Source organism: Bufo bufo, chromosome 2 (genome assembly GCF_905171765.1).
Source record: "Bufo bufo chromosome 2, aBufBuf1.1, whole genome shotgun sequence".
NCBI classification, from domain to species: Eukaryota; Metazoa; Chordata; class Amphibia; order Anura; family Bufonidae; genus Bufo; species Bufo bufo.
In genome coordinates this window covers 706320013-706346827 of record NC_053390.1, presented here as the reverse complement: position 1 = coordinate 706346827, position 26815 = coordinate 706320013, and the positions used below count along the sequence as shown (strand labels likewise).

Sequence of the window (26815 nt, the reverse complement as noted above, 5' to 3'; positions counted from 1 at the left end):
AAGAAGATTTCTGCACTTTGCTCCATTCAGCTTTACCTCAACCCTGACCAGTGTCCTAGTTACTAAAAAAACACACTGCTTGATCCAGCCACCACCATCCATGCTTCACTATAGGATGGTATTGGGCAGTTGATAAGTAGTGTCCGATTTCCCCCAGACATGACACTTATAGCTCATGCACACGACCGTGCCGTTTTCTGCGCTCCGCAAAATGCGGATCCGCTAAAAACAGATAACACCCGTGTGCCTTCCGCAATTTGCGGAACGGAACTGGAGGCCTATTTATAGAAATGCCTATTCTTGTCCGCAAAACGGACAAGAGTAGGACATGACTCATAATTTTTGCGGGGCCATGAAACGGTTCCGTATACGGATTGCAAAAACAGCCCGTATACGGAACGCAAAAAACGCTTGTGTGAACGAGCGCTTTGAATTGAGGCCAAAAAGTTCAATCTTGGATTCATCAGAACAGGAAATCTTGTTTCTCAGTCTGAGAGTTTTTAGGTGTGTTTTACTTAGTTTGGTGGGGCAGCCAGCTCTAGGTAGAGTCCTGGTTGTTCCAAACTTCTTCCATTTAAGAATTATGGAGGCCACTGTGCTCTTAGGAACCTTTAGTGCTGCAGAAATTACTTGGGCCTTTTTCCAAATCTGTGCCTCCACACAATCGTATCTCTGAGCTCCAGAGGCAGTTCTTTCTTCCTTATGGCTTGGTGTTTGCACTGATGTGTATTATCAGCTGTGAGACCTTGCATAGACGACAGGGCTGTGTATTTTCAAATCATTTCTAATAAACTGAATTAACCACAGATGGACTCCAATTAAGGCGTAGAAATATCTCAAAGATGATCAAGAGAAATAAGAGGCCCCCACAGCTCAATATCAAGTGTCCTAGCGAAGGGTCTGAATACTTATGTCCATGTGAAATTTTAGGTATTCCTTATTTAAATAATTAGCAAAATCCGAATGCATTGTGTAATACAGCCCACAAAGATTAAGGGATGGAAGCAGTTGTCAGTGTAGTGTGAAATACAGGACGGGGTTTCATGGCTGGAGATTCCTACTCCATTTTGATGGATGCCATCTTTACCCAACAGGCTCTGGTTGACGTTGGAGACAAGCCCTCAAGCTTTGTTGGATCCCGGCAATGGATTGGCTCAATAGAGGTACAGCTGGTGCTTAACCAGCTGCTCGGTGTTACTTCAAAAATTATGTTTGTAAAGTGAGTGACTTTTTTTATTTTATTTTTTATTTTTCTAGATAAAAATTGGCACCAAATGCATTTATAGAAGAATTAGAATAGGTTTGAATAATGAAGTTATTTAGAATGTTTTAGTTTCTCGACATTTTCAAAATCTCTGTCAGTGAATGGAAACTCCCCCATGCCCAAAATGAATAAAATAATAAAACCCCTTATATTTACCACTTACTCTGCTGCCTTTTCCAGCACTGCAGCTCCGGTCCTCACTCTGGTTTCTGTATACAGGCTGTTGCAGTGATGTTTGCTGTATATGACGCATGACCACTGCAGCCGATCACTAGCATCAGTGATCTTATGCTGTATACCACTGAGGTTAGTAATTGTCTGCAGTGGTCAAGTGCCTTATAGAGCTATGTCACCATTATAGCCTATGAGCGGAAACTGGAGGTGAGGATTGGGGCTGCACCACTAAGGGCACTGGGGGAGGGGGCGTTATAACTTGGAACGGTCCCTTTAAGCCACACCCCTTTCCATAAACAATACCCCATTTCTCCTAAGGCATGTTACTTGTTGAGAGAGGCATGAAAAGTGTCTAAAACACCTAATTGCCGCATAGCATGTACACCTGAATTCTGGCTCCGTTTGATTAGTGAATCTGCCCCCAACGTGTCAGGCAGGTAAATATATCGGTCCCTAGTCCAAACGGTTTCACTGGTAGAGGAGTGCTTTCCTGGCATTTTGCAAGTCCTATAGAGAAGTGTCACGCTTCGGAGGGAAACACCACACCGAGCATAGGAGGGAAGGGGGTAACGGGGAATCAGGCCTGAGAACTAGGGAAGGAAAATGGACACCTCCTAGTGAAAGCCCTAACCAAAATCCTGACTGCCAGTATGAACAGACCCCAAAGGTAGGTGAGTTCATACGCCGGAAAACCTAGAGTCCTATCAAGCCCTATAGGACCCTGGTACTAATGGCAGGGACGAGACTACCTGTTGCTCCAAAAGGAAGGACGAACGGGAGTCTCCTTCAGGCCTAATACAAACAATAGGGAAATGCAACACTCAGAACCCAAACAAAATAAAAAAGGGAAAGGAAAGACAACTTCAAAGGAGCAATGGAAGCACCAGGAACTCAGCCGAGATCCAACCACAATCTATCCAAAGGTACAAACAGAAGCTATAAACCGCACAGCATTGTGGGAGAAGCAACTATAAATGGAGAAGGTTAAATGACCATAATAGCCACACCTGGGGAAAGAAGGTGTGGCAAGCATCAGAAAAAACAGATGTCATGTGATCCAAACAGAAAACATGTCAGATCAAACCACGTATTGCCAGTCTCACCGATCTCCTACCACCTGTCGCGGGAACGTCTGTGACAAGAAGCCACCAGTCTCGCAGCAGGTTGTCCTCTCCTAACCCTTTATTAGGCCTTGTTCTGTGTCCGTTTGACGTCTGTGGAAAATAATTTTGTTTCATCCGTGGAGAATCTGTGTTTTTGCCATGTGTCTGTTTAAGTCCTACATGTTTTGTCCGTATTCCACGCAGACTGCTCAGCTGAAAATTTATTTTCAGAGCATCTCCTACCAATGGTCCGTGAAAAAACACGGACGCCATCTGTGTTCTGTCGTGACTTGTATACGCCACGGACCAAAGTAGTGCATGTCTCTGATTTGGTCAGTGGAAAATCACTAATGTGTGAGCAGACACTTTAAAAATCAGTGGATACATGTGTTGTCCATGTCCGCCACTGAAATGAATCGCTGAAACTGCTCAACAATTGTGCAGCTGCGAGAGCGGGGAACCCACGGTCAGTGGCAGCTGGGCTCCTCATAGGGAAGACAATAACATATATATATATATATATATATATAATTTTTTTATCAGTACAGTCTTCTCCATTGCTATATATGCAGATTACAATGTGGCAATGCCGCTTCCTACTCCACTCCTAGCAATCAGTGATTGCCAGGGGCTGGGTATCTGCACAAGCTGCTGGGTCTTAGCAGTCCTAGATCAGCTCTGCAGTAAGGCTGAACAGGGTTTTCTATGACCTTATAGGGGACACAAAGTGTAAAAAAAATGCCACCACATGCCACTCTGCAGCTTCTAGCCAACCAGCACTGCGGTATGTAGCAGGCTAGGGACTATTGTTAGGCCTAGCAGCTGTAACAACCCTTTGACATCCCGCAATCACTGCGCTCTCTGGACAGCATGGACCGTAGCATCTAAGGAGCTAAATTTCCAGGATCAGAGTTAAAGGGGTTGTGCCACCGTTAAATGTTATTTTAATATAAATCGGCAAGTAAATTTTGTAATTTACTCTCTGCTACAAAGCTTTTTCCATTTGTGAGATATTCAGTCTACTTTATAATAATGGTGACCCCTAGTTTTTAATCCATATAGTAATGTGCACGTCCATCTGCTGAGATGGCCGCACATGCTCAGTTCCATCTTTCAACTACCACCAGCTGGATCTACTGTTAGGGTGCTGCCTAACAGCGCAGTTGTTAGGCAGTTAAAAACTGTGTGTAGTTTACCGTATGCAGTTACTGCATCAAAAAACATGCATTTGCAACGCAGTTATAGAAACTAGCCAATTTGGCACCTAATTAAACACTGGTCTTCTGCCTAGCAGAAATTATATAAATGATTTAATTAATTGCAGCTGGCTACATTTAAAAACTGCATTGTGAATGCATGATTGTTGATGCAGTAACTGCATCCCAACTGTGCTGTGTGGTAGCACCCAAGGACACGCCCCCTAAGCTGTGATAGGGAATGAGCTAGAGCAGAAGGGACAAGACAAAGGACACGCCCCCTGAGCTGTGATAGGGAATGAGCTAGAGCAGAAGGGACATGACAAGACAAAGGACACGCCCCCTGAGCTGTGATAGGGAATGAGCTAGAGCAGAAGGGACATGACAAGACAAAGGACACGCCCCCTGAGCTGTGATAGGGAATGAGCTAGAGCAGAAGGGACATGACAAGACAAAGGACACGCCCCCTGAGCTGTGATAGGGAATGAGCTAGAGCAGAAGGGACATGACAAGACAAAGGACACGCCCCCCTGAGCTGGGATAGGGAATGAGCTAGGGCAGAAGGGACATGACAAGACAAAGGACACGCCCCCTGAGCTGTGATAGGGAATGAGCTAGAGCAGAAGGGACATGACAAGACAAAGGACACGCCCCCTGAGCTGTGATAGGGAATGAGCTAGAGCAGAAGGGACATGACAAGACAAAGGACACGCCCCCCTGAGCTGTGATAGGGAATGAGCTAGAGCAGAAGGGACATGACAAGACAAAGGACATGCCCCCTGACCTGCTAACCTGAAGAGAATCTAGCAGGGCAATAAATGGTGAGATCTCTGAATCCATGTAAGGTACAGGGCTGGTTCTGACAGATTTTCATTTTTTACATCAGTTATGGGGTAACTCCACCATGTCGCTGAGGCCTACTTGTAAAAGTAAGGCACAGAGTCTTTAAAGGGTTGTGTAGTGAGTTAATAACTTTAAGGGGTATTCCCATCACAGACAATGGGGGCATATCGCTAGCATATGCCCCCTATTGTCTGATAGGTGCGGGTCACACCGCAGGGACCCACACCTACAACGAGAACGCAGCGGGGAGAGCTGTGGCTGGAGGACCCCGGGTTTCCCGGGGTCCATCCACCACCGAGCGAGTGCACCGTGCATGTGCGGCCCCCGCTCCCATTCATTTCTATGGGGCAGACGGAAATAGCAGAGACAGCGCTCAGCTATTTTTGGCGGCCCTATAGAAATGAATGGAGGGCGGCTGCACATTTCCGTTTATCTCTGTTTTCATTGTAGGTGCGGTTCCCAGAGGTGGGACCCGCATCTATTTTATTTTTATTTTTCTATCAAATCGTTTTTATTGATCAAATAAAAGCATATTATTTTATAACAATACAATGTCTCTTTTTCTTTAAAAATGCAAAGACAGTATACTATAGTATCAAATGAAACATCATCCAAGAATCATCACACAGCAATAAATGTTGCGGGACCCGCATCTATTAGACAATGGGGGCATATCCTAGCGATATGCCCCCATTGTCTGGGATGCCCTTTAAAGCAATGTAAGTATCCTCATGATAAAATTACCACAGTCACTACACAGCAGTGAATTTGGGCTGTAACCCCCGTTCTGTCCCTGAGACGCAGCATGCGGTCATTTATTCAAACTGCTTATTTTCTCCATCACTGGAGCACTGTACGGATCGGCGCTCAGACAGACGTGAGCACTGATACATACAAAATAGGCAGCATGAACAATGACTACACGGCAATAATATGTAGCTGAGCCAGACAAACGTGGTAATAGAGGGTGATAACGTTTGCATAGATCACACGTGGGCAGCATTCTTCTTCATGAAGATAGTTGGGTACAATTTTTAGTGTGGAATCGATTTAATAATTTACCTTTGTCGTAAAACTATAAAATGACAAAGCGGTTCATGTGACAAGATGGCCATAAAATGAAGTTGCTGATGCCGTGTGTTTTTATGCTATTCTAGCTGTGACCATACTTTTTGTTTCCACAGCCAGGGCTCAGAACTGGCCTCCAGAGGGAGGGATCTTGTTACTCACTTCCAGACGGAAGGAACCCCAGTGATGATTGGTGAGAGTTAAAAAGTGCAAGCGTCCACTTGGTGCTTTAAGAGTAAATGCACGCGTTCAGGATTTATGTCCGGACAATCCGCACTGAAATCTGTACGGACAATCCACTTCAATTGCTGTGGATTTGGTGCGAATTTTACTCTCTCCCCATTGAAGTGAATAGAGAAAATCCGGTCAGGAAAAATAAAATAAATTGACATGCTGCGGATTTTTGAATCCCCACCGTAGGTCAAAATCTGCACAGAAATCGTGTGCATGAGAATTTCAAATGCTCATAGAATACAATTTATATGACCTACGATGCAGATTTTCCGCACGCAATCCTGATCGTGGGCATTTAGCCTAAAGGGGTTGTCCAGCCGTTGCATATAACAGGCTCAGAATGCTGTAAAAAAAGAATGTGATCCTGACGGATCCTCTGCTGCTCCCGCCTGACGCTTCATGTGTCGAGAGGGACCAAGAAACAGACTGAAGACCCGGGTGCCCCTCCTCAGCCTGCAATGATTTGAGCAGCTTCCTGCGTGTCAAGAGGGACCAGGAAGCAGCGATCGGTGTGGGACCCAATAATGTGTCAGAACGGGAGATGTGAGGATTCTGTTTGAAAAGAAAGACAGACTAGACAACCCCTTTAACAGAAATCTATTATCAGCGGATGAAAAACTGTTTGTCATTTAAAGCAAATGTTTGGTGTTTCTTCCCCCTCCCCCCAGGTCATTATTAATTGTGGTAATGTGAACAGTGCTGGAAGGTGTGTTGTCCCACTTCAGGTACCTCAGATGGGTGAGACAGATAAAATCCAGAGAGTGGCAGTAGTCTCAGTAAAGCATAGTTTGCCTCGACATTTTTGTATACATTTTCTGGGCTGGATTTTACTTGGACTGGTGGCTAGGCTTGGTAGAGGGAGTTGCCAGTCCACACCCTTCCAGTACGGGGTTTCCTTTCTACCTGAGGTGATCGCAGGTGAGGCCTGCTGTAATCGGGCTGGCATAAAGCGCCTCAAAGTAGGTCAGTCTGGGGAGAGATACGCTGTGAGATACAGAGACCCAGAGCAGAGGCTCTGTGTGTGGTCTCAGCTTGCCAGGCTGAGAGACCAGGGCATTGTGACAGCCCGAAGTTTGGGGAACGCCGTGATCCCAGGATTCAAGGGTCACAAGGCCGGAGTCGGGAGGACTGTTGGGCCACACTTCCCCATACAGGTATGGGACTGATTTCAGCCGGAGAGGCTGGGGAACTAGGGGCTGAGAAAAAGCCGCATGTGGGTTCTGTGTGTGAACAGGGTTCTGTAGCTGAGTCAGGGCCACGTTAACAGGTGTAGTGAGAGCCCAGCCGGGCAGGTATTTGTTTTGTTTTGATGTATGTGGGAACCTCATCATACCTAGTGACTATTAACTGGACTGTTCAGTGTATGAAAAATGTCCCAATAAATGCAATGTTTGGCCCCAAAAGCTGCGGTGGACGACGATTCTTGTGAGAATGACCCCCCCAAGTACAGCGATCCCTTACATATTTAAAAATTATTTGTGAAATCCTGCAGTTTTTACTCTGTCCTCTTAAATAATGGGCTGACACCTCCTGTTGTGTACAGATCACTTTCAGATCATCTTATTATCATCACAGGCGGGATTACAATGGAAAATATTACTTGGCTAGATAACAAATGTCTGTGAAGGTTCTCATTTATCCAGGTCATGGTATATCTGTAAAGAATAAATCAAAGCAACTGGACTTACTGTAGATTTCTTGAAAATGTTTCACTCGTTCTTCCAACGAGCTTTCTCAATTCTGAGTGACTGTACAAGAATTCTTTGGGAATAAATATGTAACTGAATCAACATCTGGTAGTTATACCCAGCATTGGGTCAGAGGTCATTATACCCAGCATGGGGTCAAAGGTGTTTATTCCATTATCCTAATTGGAGTCAGTAGGTGATATAGTCCTCCCAGAAAAAGGTGTCAAGACAGCATTGTATGTGGCAGACAATAGATGTCTAACCCCCCCCATGCCCCCCCCCCCCCCCCCCCCCCCCCCCCCGCCTCTATTCAAGCTTGGCTTCTCCATTTTTACATAGATGGCCTCCTTCACAACTCGTTTGTACCAATCGGCCTCCTTATCCAAAACACGTACTTGACTGTCTTCAAAGGTGTGACCTGTTTCTTTTCGATGTAAGTACATGGCTGAATCTTGACCAGAGGTTTTGGCTCTTCTATGCTGAGCCATACACTGATGTAGTGGTTGTTTTGTTTCGCCGATATACAGTTCTGAGCATTCCTCATTGCACTGGACTGCGTACACAATGTTGTCCATCTTGTGTTTAGGCGTTGGGTCTTTTGGGTGAATCAGTTGTTGCCTCAGTGTGTTGCTGGGTTTAAAGCAGACAGGGATGTGATGTTTATTAAAAATCCTTTTGAGTTTCTCAGACACCCCAGCTACATATGGGATAACCATATTCTTGCGTCTGTCATGCTTCTCGCCCTCACTGGTAGTCTTGGTGCTCTTTTTTCTCCTTCCTTCTGTTTTGACAAAAGCCCAATCTGGATACCCACAAGTTTTAAGTGCCCCTCTGAGGTGTTTGAATTCCTTTGCCTTGGCCTCTGTGCTGGTGGGGATTTTCTCTGCCCGGTGGTGTAGAGTCTGGGTGACTCCCAGGTTGTGGTCCAGAGGATGGTGGGAATCAAATAGCAGGTACTGGTCTGTGAGTGTTGGTTTTCGAAAGACCTCTATTCCCAGCTTCCTTCCCTCTTCCACTGTTATAAGACAATCCAGAAACACCAGTTTGTTGTTCTGCATATCTTCCCGCGTGAAATTGATGTTATGATCCACTGAGTTGATGTGGTCAGTGAAAGCCTGTAACTCTTGTTTATGAATTTTAACCCAAGTGTCATCCACATATCTGAACCAATGACTCGGTGTAATTCCCTTGAAAGTGGTCAGGGCTTTCTACTTCCTCCATATACAGGTCCTTCTCTAAAAATTAGCATATTGTGATAAAGTTCATTATTTTCTGTAATGTACTGATAAACATTAGACTTTCATATATTTTAGATTCATTACACACAACTGAAGTAGTTCAAGCCTTTTCTTGTTTTAATATTGATGATTTTGGCATACAGCTCATGAAAACCCCAAATTCCTATCTCAAAAAATTAGCATATCATGAAAAGGTTCTCTAAACGAGCTATTAACCTAATCATCTGAATCAACTAATTAACTCTAAACACCTGCAAAAGATTCCTGAGGCTTTTAAAAACTCCCAGCCTGGTTCATTACTCAAAACCGCAATCATGGGTAAGACTGCCGACCTGACTGCTGTCCAGAAGGCCATCATTGACACCCTCAAGCAAGAGGGTAAGACACAGAAAGAAATTTCTGAACGAATAGGCTGTTCCCAGAGTGCTGTATCAAGGTACCTCAGTGGGAAGTCTGTGGGAAGGAAAAAGTGTGGCAGAAAACGCTGCACAACGAGAAGAGGTGACCGGACCCTGAGGAAGATTGTGGAGAAGGACCGATTCCAGACCTTGGGGGACCTGCGGAAGCAGTGGACTGAGTCTGGAGTAGAAACATCCAGAGCCACCGTGTACAGGCGTGTGCAGGAAATGGGCTACAGGTGCCACATTCCCCAGGTCAAGCCACTTTTGAACCAGAAACAGCGGCAGAAGCGCCTGACCTGGGCTACAGAGAAGCAGCACTGGACTGTTGCTCAGTGGTCCAAAGTACTTTTTTCGGATGAAAGCAAATTTTACATGTCATTCGGAAATCAAGGTGCCAGAGTCTGGAGGAAGACTGGGGAGAGGGAAATGCCAAAATGCCTGAAGTCCAGTGTCAAGTACCCACAGTCAGTGATGGTCTGGGGTGCCATGTCAGCTGCTGGTGTTGGTCCACTGTGTTTTATCAAGGGCAGGGTCAATGCAGCTAGCTATCAGGAGATTTTGGAGCACTTCATGCTTCCATCTGCTGAAAAGCTTTATGGAGATGAAGATTTCATTTTTCAGCACGACCTGGCACCTGCTCACAGTGCCAAAACCACTGGTAAATGGTTTACTGACCATGGTATTACTGTGCTCAATTGGCCTGCCAACTCTCCTGACCTGAACCCCATAGAGAATCTGTGGGATATTGGGAAGAGAAAGTTGAGAGACGCAAGACCCAACACTCTGGATGAGCTTAAGGCCGCTATCGAAGCATCCTGGGCCTCCATAACACCTCAGCAGTGCCACCGGCTGATTGCCTCCATGCCACGCCGCATTGAAGCAGTCATTTCTGCAAAAGGATTCCCGACCAAGTATTGAGTGCATAACTGAACGTAATTATTTGAAGGTTGACTTTTGTTGTATTAAAAACACTTTTCTTTTATTGGTCGGATGAAATATGCTAATTTTTTGAGATAGGAATTTTAGGTTTTCATGAGCTGTATGCCAAAATCATCAATATTAAAACAAGAAAAGGCTTGAACTACTTCAGTTGTGTGTAATGAATCTAAAATATATGAAAGTCTAATGTTTATCAGTACATTACAGAAAATAATGAACTTTATCACAATATGCAAATTTTTTGAGAAGGACCTGTACAGGTTCGCTACAATAGGTGAGACTGGCGATCCCATAGCACAGCCATGTTTTTGCTTGTAGAACTTGTCCTTATACTCATGACCCCATGCTGGGTATAATGACCTCTGACCCCATGCTGGGTATAATTACCAGATGTTAAATCAGTTACATATTTATTCCCAGAGAATTCTTGTACAGTCACTCAGAATTGAGAAAGCTCGTTGGAAGAACGAGTGAAACGTTTTCAAGAAATCTACAGTACCTTATTGTTTACAGATAGATAACAAATGCTCCACCATTCACAATTGGCGATGGCCATAGTTCGTCTCCATCCCTCTCCCTTCACATTGAAATCTGCTCATGTCACAGAGCATGCCCAGCAAACTCTCCCAAAGAAGTCAATCAGATGGTTTGTTTTTACTGAGTTTCATAAAGGGGATCCACCTGAAATAAAGAATGTAAGTAAGTACTTACCTCACAGATCTGGCACTGCCACTCCAGTTCTGGTGCAGGGGTGACATGTTGACAACATGTGACTGGCTTCAGTGGTGCACCCGACGAGGTCAGTGATTGGCTGCATGGTTTTGTGTTGTCAACATGGCGTCACTGGCGCAGCCAGGAGAACCAAGGCGCTGCGGGATCTGTGAGGTAAGTACTTACCTGTTCTTAATTTCAGGGGAATTCTGAGCATTGTCTGGTTTTCTCCTGAAATTGTCCAACCCCTTTAAAGGACTTGCTAATTAAATGTCATCCTATATGTAAAGGGTGTTGTTCAAGGGGGGGGGTAAAAACCATAAAAGGAGGGTTTATTCCCCTGCTGTTCCAGCGTCACTCTGGTCAGCTCTGCCAGTCCCTGTTTAAATGGTTGCTGAGGCCAGTAATGGGCTGCAGAAGTCACATGGGTATACAGGCGTGTTATCGCTGCAGGCAACAGAGACTGAGTGTGAGGACTAGAGCTGTGGCAGGGGAATAAATGGTTAATTTTTTTTAGCACATTTCCATCCCCCCCCCCCCCCCCCTTCCTTGGCACAACCCCTTTAATACCTTAGAAATCACTAGCCTCTTGTATAATTTAAACCTTTCAACACACCTTTTTCTTTGCTCAGGGGGAGGTGTGCTGGCACATACGATTCTTGGAGTGAATTGGAGTGAGACAACTGGAGATATCAAATTCCTGATTTTAGATCCACATTACAAAGGAGCTGAGGATCTACAAACCATTGTGGAAAAGGTATAGTCCAAGATTTTTTTATTAGTTTACAACTTGGTATCTAAACTATCTGGTAGTTTTCTATTACTATTTAAAAAAAATAAAAAAAGGGCTTGAAACAATCGAAAATAATTAAACAAGGCATACTCGCCCTACGGATCCCCCACCACTCCCATTACGGCGCTTCCTGGTCCGCTGACTGTCTCTGCTTCCTGGTCCGCTGACTGTCTCTGCTTCCTGGTCCGCTGACTGTCTCTGCTTCCTGGTCCGCTGACTGTCTCTGCTTCCTGGTCCGCTGACTGTCTCTGCTTCCTGGTCCGCTGACTGTTTGTACCTGGTTCCTTTTGACACACAGGAGGTGACTGGGGCTGAGATGAGTCAGTGATTGGTTGTGTGGTCATTTTCTGTATGTTGAGAGGGACCAGGAAACTAAACTTGTCTGGGGACTGGAAAGTGTCAGAACAGGACAGACGGGAAAATTGAAGAGTGACCTGATTTTTCCCCAGAAACAGCGCCACTCTTGGCCATAGCTACATCTAAACCAACCAGTTTAAGGTAATTTGCAAACTGTGAAAATAGAGAGTGCAGACATTATAACTTTAGAGGACCTGTCATCACAAAATGCAGCGCAATCTGAAGGCATCACGTTATAGAGCAGGAGGAGCTGAGCAGATTATTTATAGTTTTGTGGGAAAAGATTCAGTAAAACTTGTCATTGATACTTTTATATCTCTGCTTTTTTTCACTTCCTGTGATTACCTATTTGCACCGGGAGGAGGCGCTATCAGTGACTGACGGCACTCTCTTATGCACATTTATACACACAGTCCTATCAGTCACTGGTAACCCCTTCGGTACCTATAGCTGTTCACAGGAGGTGGAAAAAGCAAAAATATGAATTTATAAATCACAGGTTGAAATGCTGGTTTTACTGAATCTTTTCCCACAAAACTGTCAGTCTGCTCAGCTCCTCCTGCTCTACAGCATGGTGCTTTCAGATTACAATGCATTTTGTGGTGACAGGTCCTCTTTAAGAGATTCTTCAGACATAGACAAAGTACCAGTCAAGAACTGGACATGGACCTTTTTAACATGTGAAAACTGCTTTATAGTACCTGCACACAGTACAGATTTGTATGCGGTAAATCGGCAAGAAATCCGCTTTATTTATCATGTTTTTGATGCAGTTTTTGTGTTGATCTCACCATTCCATAGAAAAGGGTGAAATCCGCACAAGAAAAACGCAGCAACAATTGAAATTTATACACATTTCAAAACCCGCACAGCAAGTCTATTTCGGCAGACTTGCTGTGCTTTGTCTAATCTCGTACACTTTGGTACTGTAATATGCTGCGTTTTTTCTGTATGATCGGTACTGGATGTAATAATCGTGTGCAGGTGGCCTTAAGGGTTATCTTACTAGTCACAACCCCCTTCTCATGGGAGATGATCACTACTGGAATGGCTACCAACACCCCTTGCAAAGGGCAGTTTTTATTGCAGTACACTGGGGCTAGCCAGACCCATTCAGATAAATGATCAGGATCTATGGGTTGATCAAGTATGAGTATGGCAGAGTGGGAGTTTTTCTTTCAACAGATGGTCCTCTGTCTCCTGAAGAAGAGGTACATACCCCCTGAAATGAATTCAGCAGACTTGGCTTTTATATGGATTTAATTGGTAAATCAAATCGGCTTCTTCTCTGAAGCATGTTGGTTTGAATTTGGCTGACCAGGTACTGCAGGGCACGATTGGGATTTTTATGTACCTCTCTTCCCCTTTGTTTGGCTATAACACAGATTTACTCATGAACGCATCTGTACCATGTTAACATCCCCCTGAGCCCCACCTGTCCCCCATTTTTCCCCTGCATGCTGCTTACAATGGCTCTTGTTTATTATGTCTTTTTAAAATAATTGGGTATATGGACAAGGGTTGTCCTCATGAGAGCATTTGTCACATCTGCCAGTATGCGTTGATCACGGTGAGTGCAACTGTTGCAGAGAAGTTCATACTTTTATCACTATGCCAGCCCCTCAGAGCATCGCTCCACCTCTTCTCCCCTGTTACCACTTCCTCTCCCTCACTGATTGACAAGACCAGACATCCTCACTGCTCTGAGGCCTGGTCATGAAATCTCATACATGTGCCAGCTACAGTACAATTGACGCTGGCTGTCCCTGCTCTTAGAACTGCGCATGCACCAATAGTACTATCGCCAAAGCATGCACAAGATTTCACGGCCTGCATTGGTAAAGTGGGGGAGAAGAGGAGATGAAGCGCTGCTCTGAGGGACTAGGCCAGCCCCTCGGTGCTCAAATAACCTGATTAGCATTATGGTAAATGTATAAATTTCTCTGCAACATAAGAACTGCACTCACCATGATCATCCCTACCAAGCAGTATACATAGAAACATAGAATGTGTTGGCAGATAAGAACCATTTGGCCCATCTAGTCTGCCCAATATACTGGGTTAATAGGGCTGATCATAGTGACAGGCGCCGTTTAAGGTATTTTTAGTTCTGAACTTTTGCCTAAGGCTACATGCACACTAATGTATTTTGTTTCCGTGTCCGTTCAGGTTTTTTTTGCGGATAGGATGCGGATCTATTAATTTCAATGGGTCCGCAAAAAATGTGGACAGCACACCGTGTGCTATCCACATCAGTAGCCTCGCAAAAAATAAAAAATAGAATGTCCTATTCTTGTCCGTTTTGCGGACAAGGATAGGCATTGTTACAATGGATCCGCAAAAAAACTAATGACAACCGCAAAACACATATGGTCGTGTGCATGTAGCTTGAAGTAAAATGACTGACTGTCATAGCGGCGATGATGTACACAATAAGGGGGTCATCCCTAACGTGACGTGAACACCGGTTTATCCGAATATATTCTGGTCCATTATTTATTAAACGCACCTTTGCTGAACAAAGTTCGGGGTCTCAAGTATATGTTGCAGCCAGCGACGCCTACAGCTTCCAGATTAGAAACTGGAGCATGCAGAATTCCTATGGACCACATCTCACTGTGCCTAATGTAAAATCCTATATTCTGTGTGATATTCTGGATTAAATATTATGCTTTAAAGAATACAGAAGCTGATTTTTATTTTATTTTTTGCCATAGGGATGGTGCGGATGGAAGGGAGACGATTTCTGGACTGCCGACGCTTACTACAATCTCTGTTTACCTCAACGACCTGTAGTCTTTTAATACTGGTTAACGGTTAAAGGGGTTGTCTGGGTATTTAATAGTGATGACCTATCCCCAGGATAGGTCATCAATATCTGATCGGTGGGGGTCCGACACCCACTGATCAGCTGCGTCACTGAGTGCCACAGTGTCGTCACGTTCATCAGTCACACAGCCTAGGAGCATCTAAGTCCCAATATCAAGCACAGCCTGTATCCAGTGGACAGTGCTGTGCTTGATATATTTTGGTGGAGGGGAGTCAGACTCCTACCAATCCTGAGGATAGGCTCTCAATATTACTCAGACAATCCCCTTTAATTTAAGGTTAATTTTAATATTTTGTTGTATCAACATTTTTTGATTTGCAAGATAAATAATTAAAGGGGGATTCTGCTGTCAATAATATTTATTCACTGCATTATCAATTTAATGCATGAAATCTAAGGGGGAATTTATTTCGCCCTGCACTTCAGTCTTGAAAAAGTTGCAAAGTAGGGCTTTTTGATCACTTGTGCAAAAACTTTTTTTTGCATTTTTTTACACTATCTCATTCCAGTTTTGAAAAGTAGGTGCGACTAGCTATGTTAGAGTTTCACTCCAGATTTATGTCTGTGGGGGGGGGGAGGGGAGAGTAATAAAAGCCACTCTAGTATGAGGGTGGGGTAGAAAACTGGAGTTGCATTTCTAGACAAAAGCATTACGTTTAGGGCTCTTTCACACTTGCGGCAGGACGGATCAGATATGCTGTTCACCTTGTCGGATCCGTCCTGCCGCCGCTCTGTCCCCATTGACTATAATGGGGACGGGGGCGGAGCACAGCGGTGCATGGTCAAAGCCGCCGGACTAAAGTCGGACATGCAGGACTTTAGTCCGGCGGCTTTCACCGTGCTGTGCTGGAGCTCCGCCCCCAACCCCATTATAGTCAATGGGGACGGTCCTGCCGCAAGTGTGAAAGAGCCCTAAAAGGGGTTTTTCCACTTTACTATATTGCCAAGCTATCCTCATGATCATATCGGTGGTCCTATATCATGACTTGAATAGGAAGTAGCTGTCCCATTGAAGTGAATGGGAAGGCAGAGATGTAATTAAGCTGCTCACCACTGCAGTGTCAAGGGCAAGCAGGTAAACTGAAGAGAAGGTAGCACTCAGACCTGCCTCATGTACCATACCATGATGTGCGACCATCACACAAATTATCAGGCGGGAAAAACAAAATGAAATCTTAAAGGGGTTGCGTCATCTGGGACTTTGATGGCAGATCATGGGTCCTACCTCCAAACCCACAGTTATCTCCAACAGGCCCGTGAAAGTAAAGGAGAGCACGCTGTACATGTGCGGAACACTCTTAATTTCTATGGGAGTTCTAAAAAAAATAACTGCTATTTTTGGAAGTCCAATAGGAATTAATGGAGAGCAAAAGCCTGCATCATAATTACCACTGGTACCTTTATTCTGCTATCCAGTGATATAGGCAAATGATATGTCATAACCGGTGTTGGCAGTGTTACTGTTCATTTGCATTTCATTGTATGGGGCATTCTGGTGCCTTCAATTACTGCACCTGTATTACTCCAGAAATTGGGAGAAAATGTATGCAATTTTTTTTTATTTAAAAATACAGTTTAGAAAAGTATAAAAAAAAAACAAAAAAGGTCCAGCCAGCATCCTACATGAAGCCTCTTCTGTCCAGCAGAGAGGCTGTAGTGTAATCCAGCTTAATGTGAGCCAGTAGGTAAGAGCTCCTCATGGAAGCAGAGTAAAGCCAAGTCCATATGGAAATCGTGTGTCCATCTACAAGAGTCCTGTAAAGATAAGAAACATTTGTTACAGCTCACGTATCACAGGTCTGCTTTCCATTTATTACTGGAATTGGTTCACTATATATGTGGGGGGGGGGGGGGGGGCACCTTATAGCTCCAGCTGTTATCAATTCATAGTCTTGAAAGTGAATTTTAAGAAGCCTTTATACACTTAGTAGTTTAAAAAAAAAAAAACATCCTGTGTCAGAAAACTGACTTGTGAAAAAGTTGCAAAGTTTGGTGCATGCTATGGGGTTTAGAACCCTGCTTGCCACTTTTCAAAATATCATGCAGAGCTGTGGTGACCATGGCCAGCCCATTTATTATAATCAACGCTGGGAACCTGCACCAGCTCCCTTGTTAGTTTAGATTTGCATTTTGACACACAGTCCTGCAGTGGTGGAAAGGTACATGATGTAAATAAATAGTGAAGGCAATCTTCTTACCAGTGACTTTTGAGTTATAACCTCCCTTCTGATCCTCAGCTGTGTCATGTTACCAACTCTCTGATCTCCAACTGACAACACTGAAAGTCAGTTACTTCTTTCATTCCTATGAGACCGACATTGAGGCTCCCATAGGAATACATAGAGAAACTGGCTTCCTGTCCACACAAGATGCTGCATTATTTGGAAAGTCTCATGGCTGGTCACTTGCCACAGCTGAGGATCAGAAGGGAGGGGATAACTCAAATACAGTAACTGTTAAGAAGATTAGTCACTACAGATTACATCATGTACCTCTAACAGGTCAGAATAGGCTTCTTTAAAAGATATGAACCTCTTAATGGTTGTGGTGTCTGACAGTAGGGGATAGATGAAGGACGGTGTGTAATATGCCAGTCTTAAAGTGTACCTAAACTTACAACAAAACTATTAAAACCTATTGGAAGTGCAGAAAATATTTCTAATATACCTGAAGTTCATGGGCTTATTGCACTTTGCAATCTGTAAAATGTGGTTCGGATGTGGACCAAAAATAGTCGTGTACATGGGGCCTTATGATTTATAATGCTGTGTGTTCCTGCCTGAGCTGTACTCACATAATGCTGTCAGTACAACTGAGTACAGCTGAATTTGGGCAGGAACACACAGCATTATAAATTCAGAGTTATTTTCACATGAATGAAAACCAGATGACATCAGCCCAGAAAAAAAAAAAAAGTATTTAACAAAATTGCAGCAAACTGAAGCAAAAAAGGGAAAAATGTCAATTTCCACTGCCAGAACTCGCATAAATATCGCTCTTGTGCATCAGCCCTAAAACCTCTACAACACGGTAAAATACTCACCATCTGACAGTCTCCTCTTTCCATAAGCAGCGGGTCTGCTACATTGTCCTCTCTTGATACCAGTTGTCTCCTTCAAATCCTGCATTGATGACCGCACTCCAGAGAACGTATCTTGGGTGTGTTTTACAGCTGCCAGAAATTTTGCACATTCCTCAAAACCACCGGACACTGCCAGAGCTTCGGCTGTGAGTCCTTCCTTATTACAGACACTGTAGAGTAAAACAGAGATGGTCACCTCATACTCTACAGTTCAGTCTAAGACAGGGGTCAGCAATCCAGCCGTTGTGAAACTACAATTCCCAGCATGCATTCAGTTCTAAGAGCCAAGGAAGTTTGCATGCTGGGAGTTGTAGTTCCACAACAGCTGCAGGTTGCCTACCCCTGGTCTAAGGGTTACCATAACCTGATCAAAGACCTAAAACACTTACTCGAGTCTGGCATCATGAGCAACAAGCACGCTGAGGCATTCCAGACTCCCAGAACGGGCTGCTTTGTGGATCAGGGTTTCTCCAAAGAAGTCCTAGAAGGAAAGGACAACAATAGATAAAGGTACAAAAGCCTAAAACAAAATGACATATTCCAAATCCACGGTTAAAAAGTGATGTTTTAATAAAAGTAATGACTTTTTGTTTGGAGAACAAGTGATCAGGACTGGAACACATAACCCTCCAAGCAGAGGTGAAGCTCTTCTGCGGACGTGCAGTTTGTAATCCTACAGAACCTGAAGTTACTAGCACAGCAGGACTATATAGAGTGAAAGCTGATCTTTTTGGCTGCGTAGGGAAACTTCTTATAGGCACTCCCTGCATGGACAGGAAACTATAAAGAACTCCCTATGGGCAGATCCCTTCTAATTGATTCTCCACCGAGTGAATGTAGACAAACCCGACAGGAGCTACATTAGAAAGCTGGTAAATGGAGCCGTAGATCCCTAGCACCACTACAAACTGAGCTCGGACGTACCTGAACTATTGTCCACATGCTAGAATTAACCCCTTAAGGACATAGGACGTACCGGTACGCCCTATTTCCCGAGTCCTTAAGGACACAGGACGTACCGGTACGTCCTGACTTAAAATCTGTATTCCGGCGCCCGAGGGGTTAAACGGAACGGGATTTCGGCTGAAATCCTTCAGCCGGCATCCTGTGACAACGCCAGGGGGGGTCATGTGACCCCCCCCGTGTCGGCGATCGCAGCAAACCGCAGGTCAATTCAGACCTGCGGTTTGCTGCGCTTTTTGCAGTTTCTGATGCCTGCGGTCCCTGACCGCGGGGATCAGAAACTTTAGAGTGGCTAAAATCATTATTATTCACCCCCCCCTGCACCCCTGCATGATTTGATGCCGGCGGGTGGTGCAGGGGGGGTGTCGCATGCGGTGGGGGCGTTGCGGGAGGCGGGCGGTGCGGCAGGCGGGATCGCGATCCCCCGCCCGCCTCCCCATGAATGATCGTTGGTGTCTAGTGGTTATACCAGGGTGCCAGCACATTGCTGGCACCCTGGTACAAACGGCTGACATCTGTGCAGATGTCAGCCGTTTAACCCTTTCCATACCGCGGTCCGTACGGACCGCTGTATGGAAAAAGTTAACTGTCATCGTCAGGGAGCTCCCTCCCTCTCCATCGGGGGGCTGCTGTGCCTTTGCAGCCCCCCGATGGAGAGGGAGAGAGCTCCCAGAGAGCCCCCCTCAGCCCCGTGCTTACCCTTCCCCGTCTGCGAAGTTCTGAGCAGACGGGGAGGGTTCCCATGGCAACAGGACGCCTGCTCAGGCGTCCTGCTGTCCATGGTGCTGAACAGATCTGTGCTAAAAGCACAGATCTGTTGAGTGTAAGTAAAATACAGTACAGAACAATATATATTGTTCTGTACTGTATTATACAAACATCAGACCCACTGGATCTTCAAGAACCAAGTGGGTCTGGGTCAAAAAAATGTAAAAAGAAGTGAAAAAAGTTAAGATAAAAAAAAAAACCATTTATCACTGAATAAAAATTAAAAAAATAAAATAAACTACACATATTAGGTATCGCCGCGTCCGTAACGACCTGATCTATAAAACGGTCATGTTACTTTCCCCGCACGGTGAACGCCATAAAAATAAAAAAATAAAAACTATGAGAAAATTGAAATTTTGCCCACCTTACTTCCCAAAAAAGGTAATAAAAGTGATCAAAAAAGTCGCATGTATGCCAAAATAGTACCAATCAAACCGTCATCTCATCCCGCAAAAAATGAGACCCTACTCAAGATAATCGCCCAAAAGCTGAAAAAACTATGGCTCTTAGACTATGGAAACACTAAAACATGATTTTTTTTTGTTTCAAAAATTAAATGATTGTGTAAAACTTACATAAATAAAAAAAGTATACATATTAGGTATCACCGCGTCCGTATCGACCGGCTCTATAAAAATATCACATGACCTAACCCCTCAGATGACCACCGTAAAAAAAAAAAAAATAAAAACAGTGTAAAAAAAGCCATTTTTGCCATCTTACGTCACAAAAAGTGTAATAGCAAGCGATCAAAAAGTCATATGCACCCCAAAATAGTGCCAATCAAACCGTCATCTCATCCCGCAAAAAATGAGACCCTACTCAAGATAATCGCCCAAAAACTGAAAAAACTATGGCTCTTAGACTATGGAGACACTAAAACATTTTTTTGGTTTTAAAAATGAAGTTATTGTATAAAACTTACATAAATAAAAAAAAATGTATACATATTAGGTATCGCCGCGTCCGTGACAACCTGCTCTATAAAATTACCACATGATCTAACCTGTCAGATGAATGTTGTAAATAACAAAAAAAAAAAACGTGCCAAAAAAGCTATTTCTTGTTACCTTGCTGCACAAAAAGTGTAATATAGAGCAACCAAAAATCATATGTACCCTAAACTAGTACCAACAATACTGCCACCCTATCCCGTAGTTTCTAAAATGGAGTCACTTTTTTGGAGTTTCTACTCTAGGGGTGCATCAGGGGGGCTTCAAATGGGACATGGTGTCAAAAAAACCAGTCCAGCAAAATCTGCCTTCCAAAAACCATATGGCATTCCTTTCCTTCTGCGCCCTGCCGTGTGCCCGTACAGCGGTTTACGAACACATATTAGGTGTTTCTGTAAACTACAGAATCAGGGCCATAAATAATGAGTTTTGTTTGGCTGTTAACCCTTGCTTTGTAACTGGAAAAAAAATATTAAAATGGAAAATCTGCCAAAAATTTGAAATTTTGAAATTGTGTCTCTATTTTCCATAAAATCTTGTGCAACACCTAAAGGGTTAACAACGTTTGTAAAATCAGTTTTGAATACCTTGAGGGGTGTAGTTTCTTAGATGGGGTCACTTTTATGGAGTTTCTACTCTAGGGGTGCATCAGGGGGGCTTCAAATGGGACATGGTGTCAAAAAAACAGTCCAGCAAAATCAGCCTTCCAAAAACCAAACGGCGCACCTTTCACTCTACGCCCTACTGTGTGCCCGTACAGTAGTTTACGGCCACATATGGGGTGTTTCTGTAAACAGCAGAGTCAGGGCAATAAAGATACAGTCTTGTTTGGCTGTTAACCCTTGCTTTGTTAGTGTAAAAAATGGGTTAAAATTGAAAATTAGGCAAAAGAATGAAATTCTCAAATTTCATCCCCATTTGCCAATAACTCTTGTGCAACACCTAAAGGGTTAACGACGTATGTAAAATCAGTTTTGAATACCTTGAGGGGTGTAGTTTCTTAGATGGGGTCACTTTTAGGGAGTTTCTCCTCTAGGGGTGCATCAGGGGGCTTCAAATGGGACATGGTGTCAAAAAACCAGTCCATAAAAATCAGCCTTCCAAAAACCATACGGCGCACCTTTCACTCTACGCCCCGCTGTGTGGCCATACAGTAGTTTACGGCCACATATTGGGTGTTTCTGTAGACGGCAGAGTCAGGGCAATAAAGATACAATCTTGTTTGGCTGTTAACCCTTGCTTTGTTAGTGGAAAAAATGGGTTAAAATGAAAAATTAGACAAAAAAATGAAATTCTCAAATTTCCTCCCCATTTGCCAATAACTCTTGTGCAACACCTAAAGGGTTAACAATGTATGCAAAATCAGTTTTGAATACCTTGAGGGGTGTAGTTTCTTAGATGGGGTAATTTTTGGGTGGTTTCTATTATGTAAGCCTCGCAAAGTGACTTCAGAGCTGTAGTGGTCCCTAAAAATTGAGTTTTTGTAAATTTCTGAAAAATTTCAAGATTTGCTTCTAAACTTCTAAGCCTTATAACTTCCCCAAAAAATAAAATATCATTCCCAAAACAATTCAAACATGAAGTAGACATATGGGGAATGTAAAGTCATCACAATTTTTGGGGGTATTACTATGTATTACAGAAGTAGAGAAACTGAAACTTTGAAATTTTTCAAATTTTTTCAAATTTTTGGTAAATTAGGTATTTTTTTGTGCAAAAAAAATAATTTTTTTGACTTCATTTTACCAGTGTCATGAAGTACAATATGTGACGAAAAAACAATCTCAGAACGGCCTGGATAAGTCAAAGCGTTTTAAAGTTATGAGCACTTAAAGTGACACTGGTCAGATTTGCAAAAAATGGCCTGGTCCTTAAGGTGAAAATGAGCCCGGTCCTTAAGGGGTTAAGAATATATAAATATGCATTTGTATGTGAAATTTTATTTAAAAAAATGCAGCATTCACCAGAACACCATTTTTAAACTTTGTAACCTAAGCGGCTTCTCCTGTAGAGCAGTGTTCATATTTAGGAGAGCAACATCGGTGGGGGTGCAGATATTGGGCCCTATATCTGGGAATTTGTGGTGTTCGACCAATCAGCTTATACCGTGGAGCATGAGAATTCCACTGTGGCCTAAGGCCTGATTCGAATATACGCCGATATTCGGACCTCCGCCAAACCCCATTATAGTCAAGGGGTTGGCGGACGTTCCGGTAACATCTGGCAATGCCATATGCATAGAACTGTGGACGGCTATTCTCTGTCACAGCGTGAAACTAGCCTAAGGGGAACCTAACAGTATGGCTCAGAAATGTGAAGATCTGAGCGGAGGGGACACGACAGAGCGCTGGGGCCCATTATTAGTAGCAATGTGTGGGAAGCCAAATCGCCTGCACATAGAGTCACTGATGTGATCTTCAGCCACATCGATTAGATCATGGTGTTAGTCATTAGATTGACTTAAAGGTTTGTCCAGCCTTTTCCAAGTAGTGGTCTATCCTCAGGATAGGCCTCCAATAGGTGATCGGTGGGGGCAGGTACGGGCTGATCAGCTGCGGCTCAGTCACCAGCAGTGGGGGCAGTGCTGCAATGACGGTTGATCAGCGGAGGTACGGGTGTTGGCCTTCCACCGGTCACCTATTGACAACCTATCCTGCATGCAGTACAGATCTCAGATGGAAATGGCTCAAACGGATGACAACTGATGCAACAGGATCCTGGTTTTTTTTTTTCCTCTCTTCTCACAGATCAGAAGAAATGAAAGCTAAAGGGCGATATGAACTCGGCCTATGACAACCCCCAGCATAGTCCTAAATAAATTTCCTTAACCCTTTCCCTGCAGTGCTGGTCAGGTCCTCCTGCCTCTTGGTTACAGACTGCAGTAGTGGCCACTGCAACCAGTCACTGTCCTCAGCGGTGTAAAGCAGAGGACAATGACTGGCTGCAGCAGTCGCACACCTGTCACTGCTCACAGTAACACCACAGACTCCAATGTTAACAGACCACTCCAAACCCTGCCAATATGTAGTGTGGAGAGCTCTACCTGCTGGTTAATGTCCACTCCTGTCCGCAGCTGCCAGAGAAGGAAGAATGCTTGCCCCCAGTGTGCCGCCATGTGTGCGGGGGTCTGACCGAGAGCGTCCCCGGCAGAATTCACCGCTCCGCCGGGCTCCATCAGGTCGCTCAGGCTGTAAAACTGTCAGGAAAGTCCCCAGTTAGTCGGGCAGCAAACTGTAGTCACTAACATCCGGTTCTTATCCGCCAGCGGCACTCACCTCGTCCTGCAGCATCTTCTACGTGCACTCCGAATAACGATAACGACACACGGTCCTCTCGCCTGTGCGCCGCCAGCGCTCTGAGGATAAAGTCTCCGCTCTCCACTGTTCTATTCTAGACCTAACGAAAGCCCCGCCCTCCGGCACGTACTCAAACAACCAGCACATGGAGCAACAAGCGAGATGATTGGCCAGCGCTATCAGAGTCCCACCTTTGGCGGCAGCTGATTGGCTGGCCGGGCTGCGGAGGGTCATCCTCTCTCCTGAGGCTGTGTTGTGGTCACGTAGCCTCAGCGGCTGGGGCTGCTCGGCTGACATGGGGGCAGCTGTGAGACGGCACGTAGGCTGTGTGCTCCTGTCAGATGGAGAGTGGGGGAGGAGGCGGGAGCCCGCTGCATGCTGTGCTGTGCACGTATGTGTACGAGGAAGTACAATGAGGCGGAAGGCGCTTTCCGGGCGGCTCGTCACGTTCCAGGAGGTCCATATAGATAACCTGTAGCAGGGCAGCCGCGTTTACATCAGCACAAGGCCAGGGCCCCATTCCAGCCGCTCGCACGAGCTGTTTGCAGTGCTCTTTTATATTTGCCTACTTCTGGCAGATGTGTTTTCTTTTTGTTTGTTTTCAGAAAAAAAAGAACATAAAACAAGGGGTTAACTCTCCCATACCCCTAGGAGGGTTTGCTCTTGGCAGGACAAGTTGTACTTTCTATTGGCACCACCTCCTATTCCATATGATGTTGTGGGGTGGAAATGGAAGAACCTGCTATTTAGTTTTTATGGTAAAATAACAGAACCTTTATTCTGAGGATCAGCACAGCCACAGAGAAACCACATTTAGGCCTCATGCACACAACAGTTTTTTTTTACGGTCCGCAAAAATGGGGTCCGTTGTTCCGTGATCCGTGACCGTTTTTCGTCCGTGGGTCTTTCTTGATTTTTGGAGGATCCACGGACATGAAAAAAAAAGTCGCTTTGGTGTCCGCCTAGCCGTGCGGAGCCAAACCGATCCGTCCTGAATTACAATGCAAGTCAATGGGGATGGATCAGTTTGACGTTGACACAATATGGTGCAATTGCAAACGGATCCGTCCCCCATTGACTTTCAATGTAAAGTCAGGAGTCCCTTTTATACCATCGGATCAGAGTTTTCTCCAATACGATGGTATATTTTAACTTAAAGCGTCCCCATCACCATGGGAACACCTCTGTGTTAGAATATACTGTCGGATATGAGTTAGATCGTGAAACTCAAATCCGACAGTATATTCTAACACAGAGGTGTTCCCATGGTGATGGGGACGCTTCAGGTTAGAATATACTAAAAGAACTGTGTACATGACTGCTGCCTGGCAGGTGCTGCCAGGCAGCAGGGGGCAGCCCCCCCCCCCCCCGTTTTTAACTCATTGGTGGCCAGTGCGGCCGGCCCTCTCCCTCCCCTGTAGTTAACTCGTTGGTGGCCAGTGGGCCCTCCCTCCCCCTCCTAATTAAAATCTCCCCCCCCCTATCATTGGTGGCAGCAGAGAGTACCAATCGGAGTCCCAGTTTAATCGCTGGGGCTCCAATCGGTAACCATGGCAACCAGGACGCTACTGCAGTCCCGGTTGCCATGGTTACTTAGCAATTTGTAGAATTGTGAGCTGCGATGTCTGTGTCCGGCCGGGAGCTCCTCCTACTGGTAAGTGACAGGTCTGTGCGGCGCATTGCTTAATGATCTGTCACTTACCAGTAGGAGGAGCTCCCGGCCGGACACAGACATCGCAGCTCGCAGGTAAGTATAATGCTTCTACAAATTGCTAAGTAACCTTGGCAACCGGGACTGCAGTAGCAACCTGGTTGCCATGGTTACCGATCAGAGCCCCAGCGATTAAACTGGGACTCCGATCGGTACTCTCCGCTGCCACCAATGATAGGGGGGGAGATTTTAATTAGGAGGGAGGGGGGAGGGCCCACTGGCCACCAACGAGTTAACTACAGGGGAGGGGGGGGGGGGGCGGCCGCACTGGACAACAAAGAGTTAACTACGAGGGAGGGGGGCCCACTGGCCACCAATGTGTTAACTACAGGGGGGGGGGGGGCCTGCCAGGCAGCAGTCATGTACACAGTTCTTTTAGTATATTCTAACCTGAAGCGTCCCCATCACCATGGGAACGCCTCTGTGTTAGAATATACTGTCGGATCTGACTTTTCACGAAGTGAAAACTCAGCTCTGAAAAAGCTTTTATGCAGACAGATCAGTCTGTATGAAAGTAACCTACGGACACGGATGCCAATCTTGTGTGCATCCGTGTTCTTTCACGGACCCATTGACTTGATTGGGTCCGTGAACCGCTGTCCGTCAAAAAAATAGGACAGGTCCTATTTTTTTGACGGACAGGATACACTGATCACGGTCTCGGCTGCAAAACGGTGCATTTTCAGATTTTTCCACGGACCCATTGAAAGTCAATGGGTCCGCGAAAAAAAACGGAAAACGGCACAACGGTCGTGTGCATGAGGCCTTATATAGAGGTTTGTTTTTTTGCAGAGCAATCTGTAGTTTTTATTTATACTATTTTGGGGTGTTTATGACAGATTGTTTTTTCTTTTTTTTGTCAGGCAAAGCAACCAAAACCAGTGATTTGGGCATTGTGATTTATTTTTTCTATTATTGTACATAATAAAAACAGTTTAAACACCCCCCACAATGGTGACGGTGACCAGCCCCCTTACGTCACCCATGATGCTAGGGAAGCAGGTCACCATCGCGGCTTGCTATTGGCTGGCCCGTTGCTGGATGTTTTGATCTGTGCGGCGGGGAGATGTAGTGGCGGCCATGCTGGGATCCAGAGGGACGTGGGTGCCGCGGAGCAGGTAAGTATCTTACATAGGAGGGCATTATGGGGGGTGTTTATTGTGTTGGATAACCCCTTTAAAGGGATTCGGTCATGAGATT

The 26815-nt window shown here is 44.9% G+C and overlaps 2 protein-coding genes and 1 long non-coding RNA gene across 5 annotated transcripts in view; 2 read left to right on the top strand and 1 right to left on the bottom strand.

Moving 5' to 3' along the window:
- Window positions 1–15197, top strand: part of UFSP2 (UFM1 specific peptidase 2) — a 34260-nt gene extending 19063 nt beyond the window's left edge. For all 3 annotated transcript variants that reach the window (XM_040418746.1, XM_040418745.1, XM_040418744.1), the window contains exons 9-12: window positions 1095–1219; window positions 5765–5841; window positions 11492–11616; window positions 14727–15197. In XM_040418746.1, the coding sequence (XP_040274680.1) occupies window positions 1095–1219; window positions 5765–5841; window positions 11492–11616; window positions 14727–14813 (414 nt within the window). In that variant the 3' untranslated portion in view covers window positions 14814–15197. The remainder of the gene's footprint in view (window positions 1–1094; window positions 1220–5764; window positions 5842–11491; window positions 11617–14726) is intronic.
- Window positions 1–26815, top strand: part of LOC120990160 — a 954651-nt gene that overhangs the window by 597500 nt on the left and 330336 nt on the right. The gene's annotated exons all lie outside the window — the stretch shown is intronic.
- Window positions 16292–24136, bottom strand: ANKRD37 (ankyrin repeat domain 37). Its single transcript, XM_040418755.1, has 5 exons — window positions 23884–24136; window positions 23652–23804; window positions 18311–18402; window positions 17883–18091; window positions 16292–16594 (listed from the first exon to the last, which is right to left on the bottom strand). The coding sequence occupies exons 1-5, from the start codon at window positions 23896–23898 to the stop codon at window positions 16584–16586; spliced, it is 480 nt and encodes a 159-aa protein (XP_040274689.1). The 5' UTR covers window positions 23899–24136; the 3' UTR covers window positions 16292–16583.

What these genes read in the sequence shown, in the direction of transcription:
- ANKRD37 (XM_040418755.1), bottom strand. An exon ending in GAGTGGACATTAACCAGCAG is followed by an intron (nt 18,403 to 23,651) that starts GTAGAGCTCTCC and finishes CTTTCCTTCTAG; the next exon opens with GACTTCTTTGGAGAAACCCT. An exon ending in GCTCATGATGCCAGACTCGA is followed by an intron (nt 18,092 to 18,310) that starts GTAAGTGTTTTA and finishes TTTACTCTACAG; the next exon opens with TGTCTGTAATAAGGAAGGAC.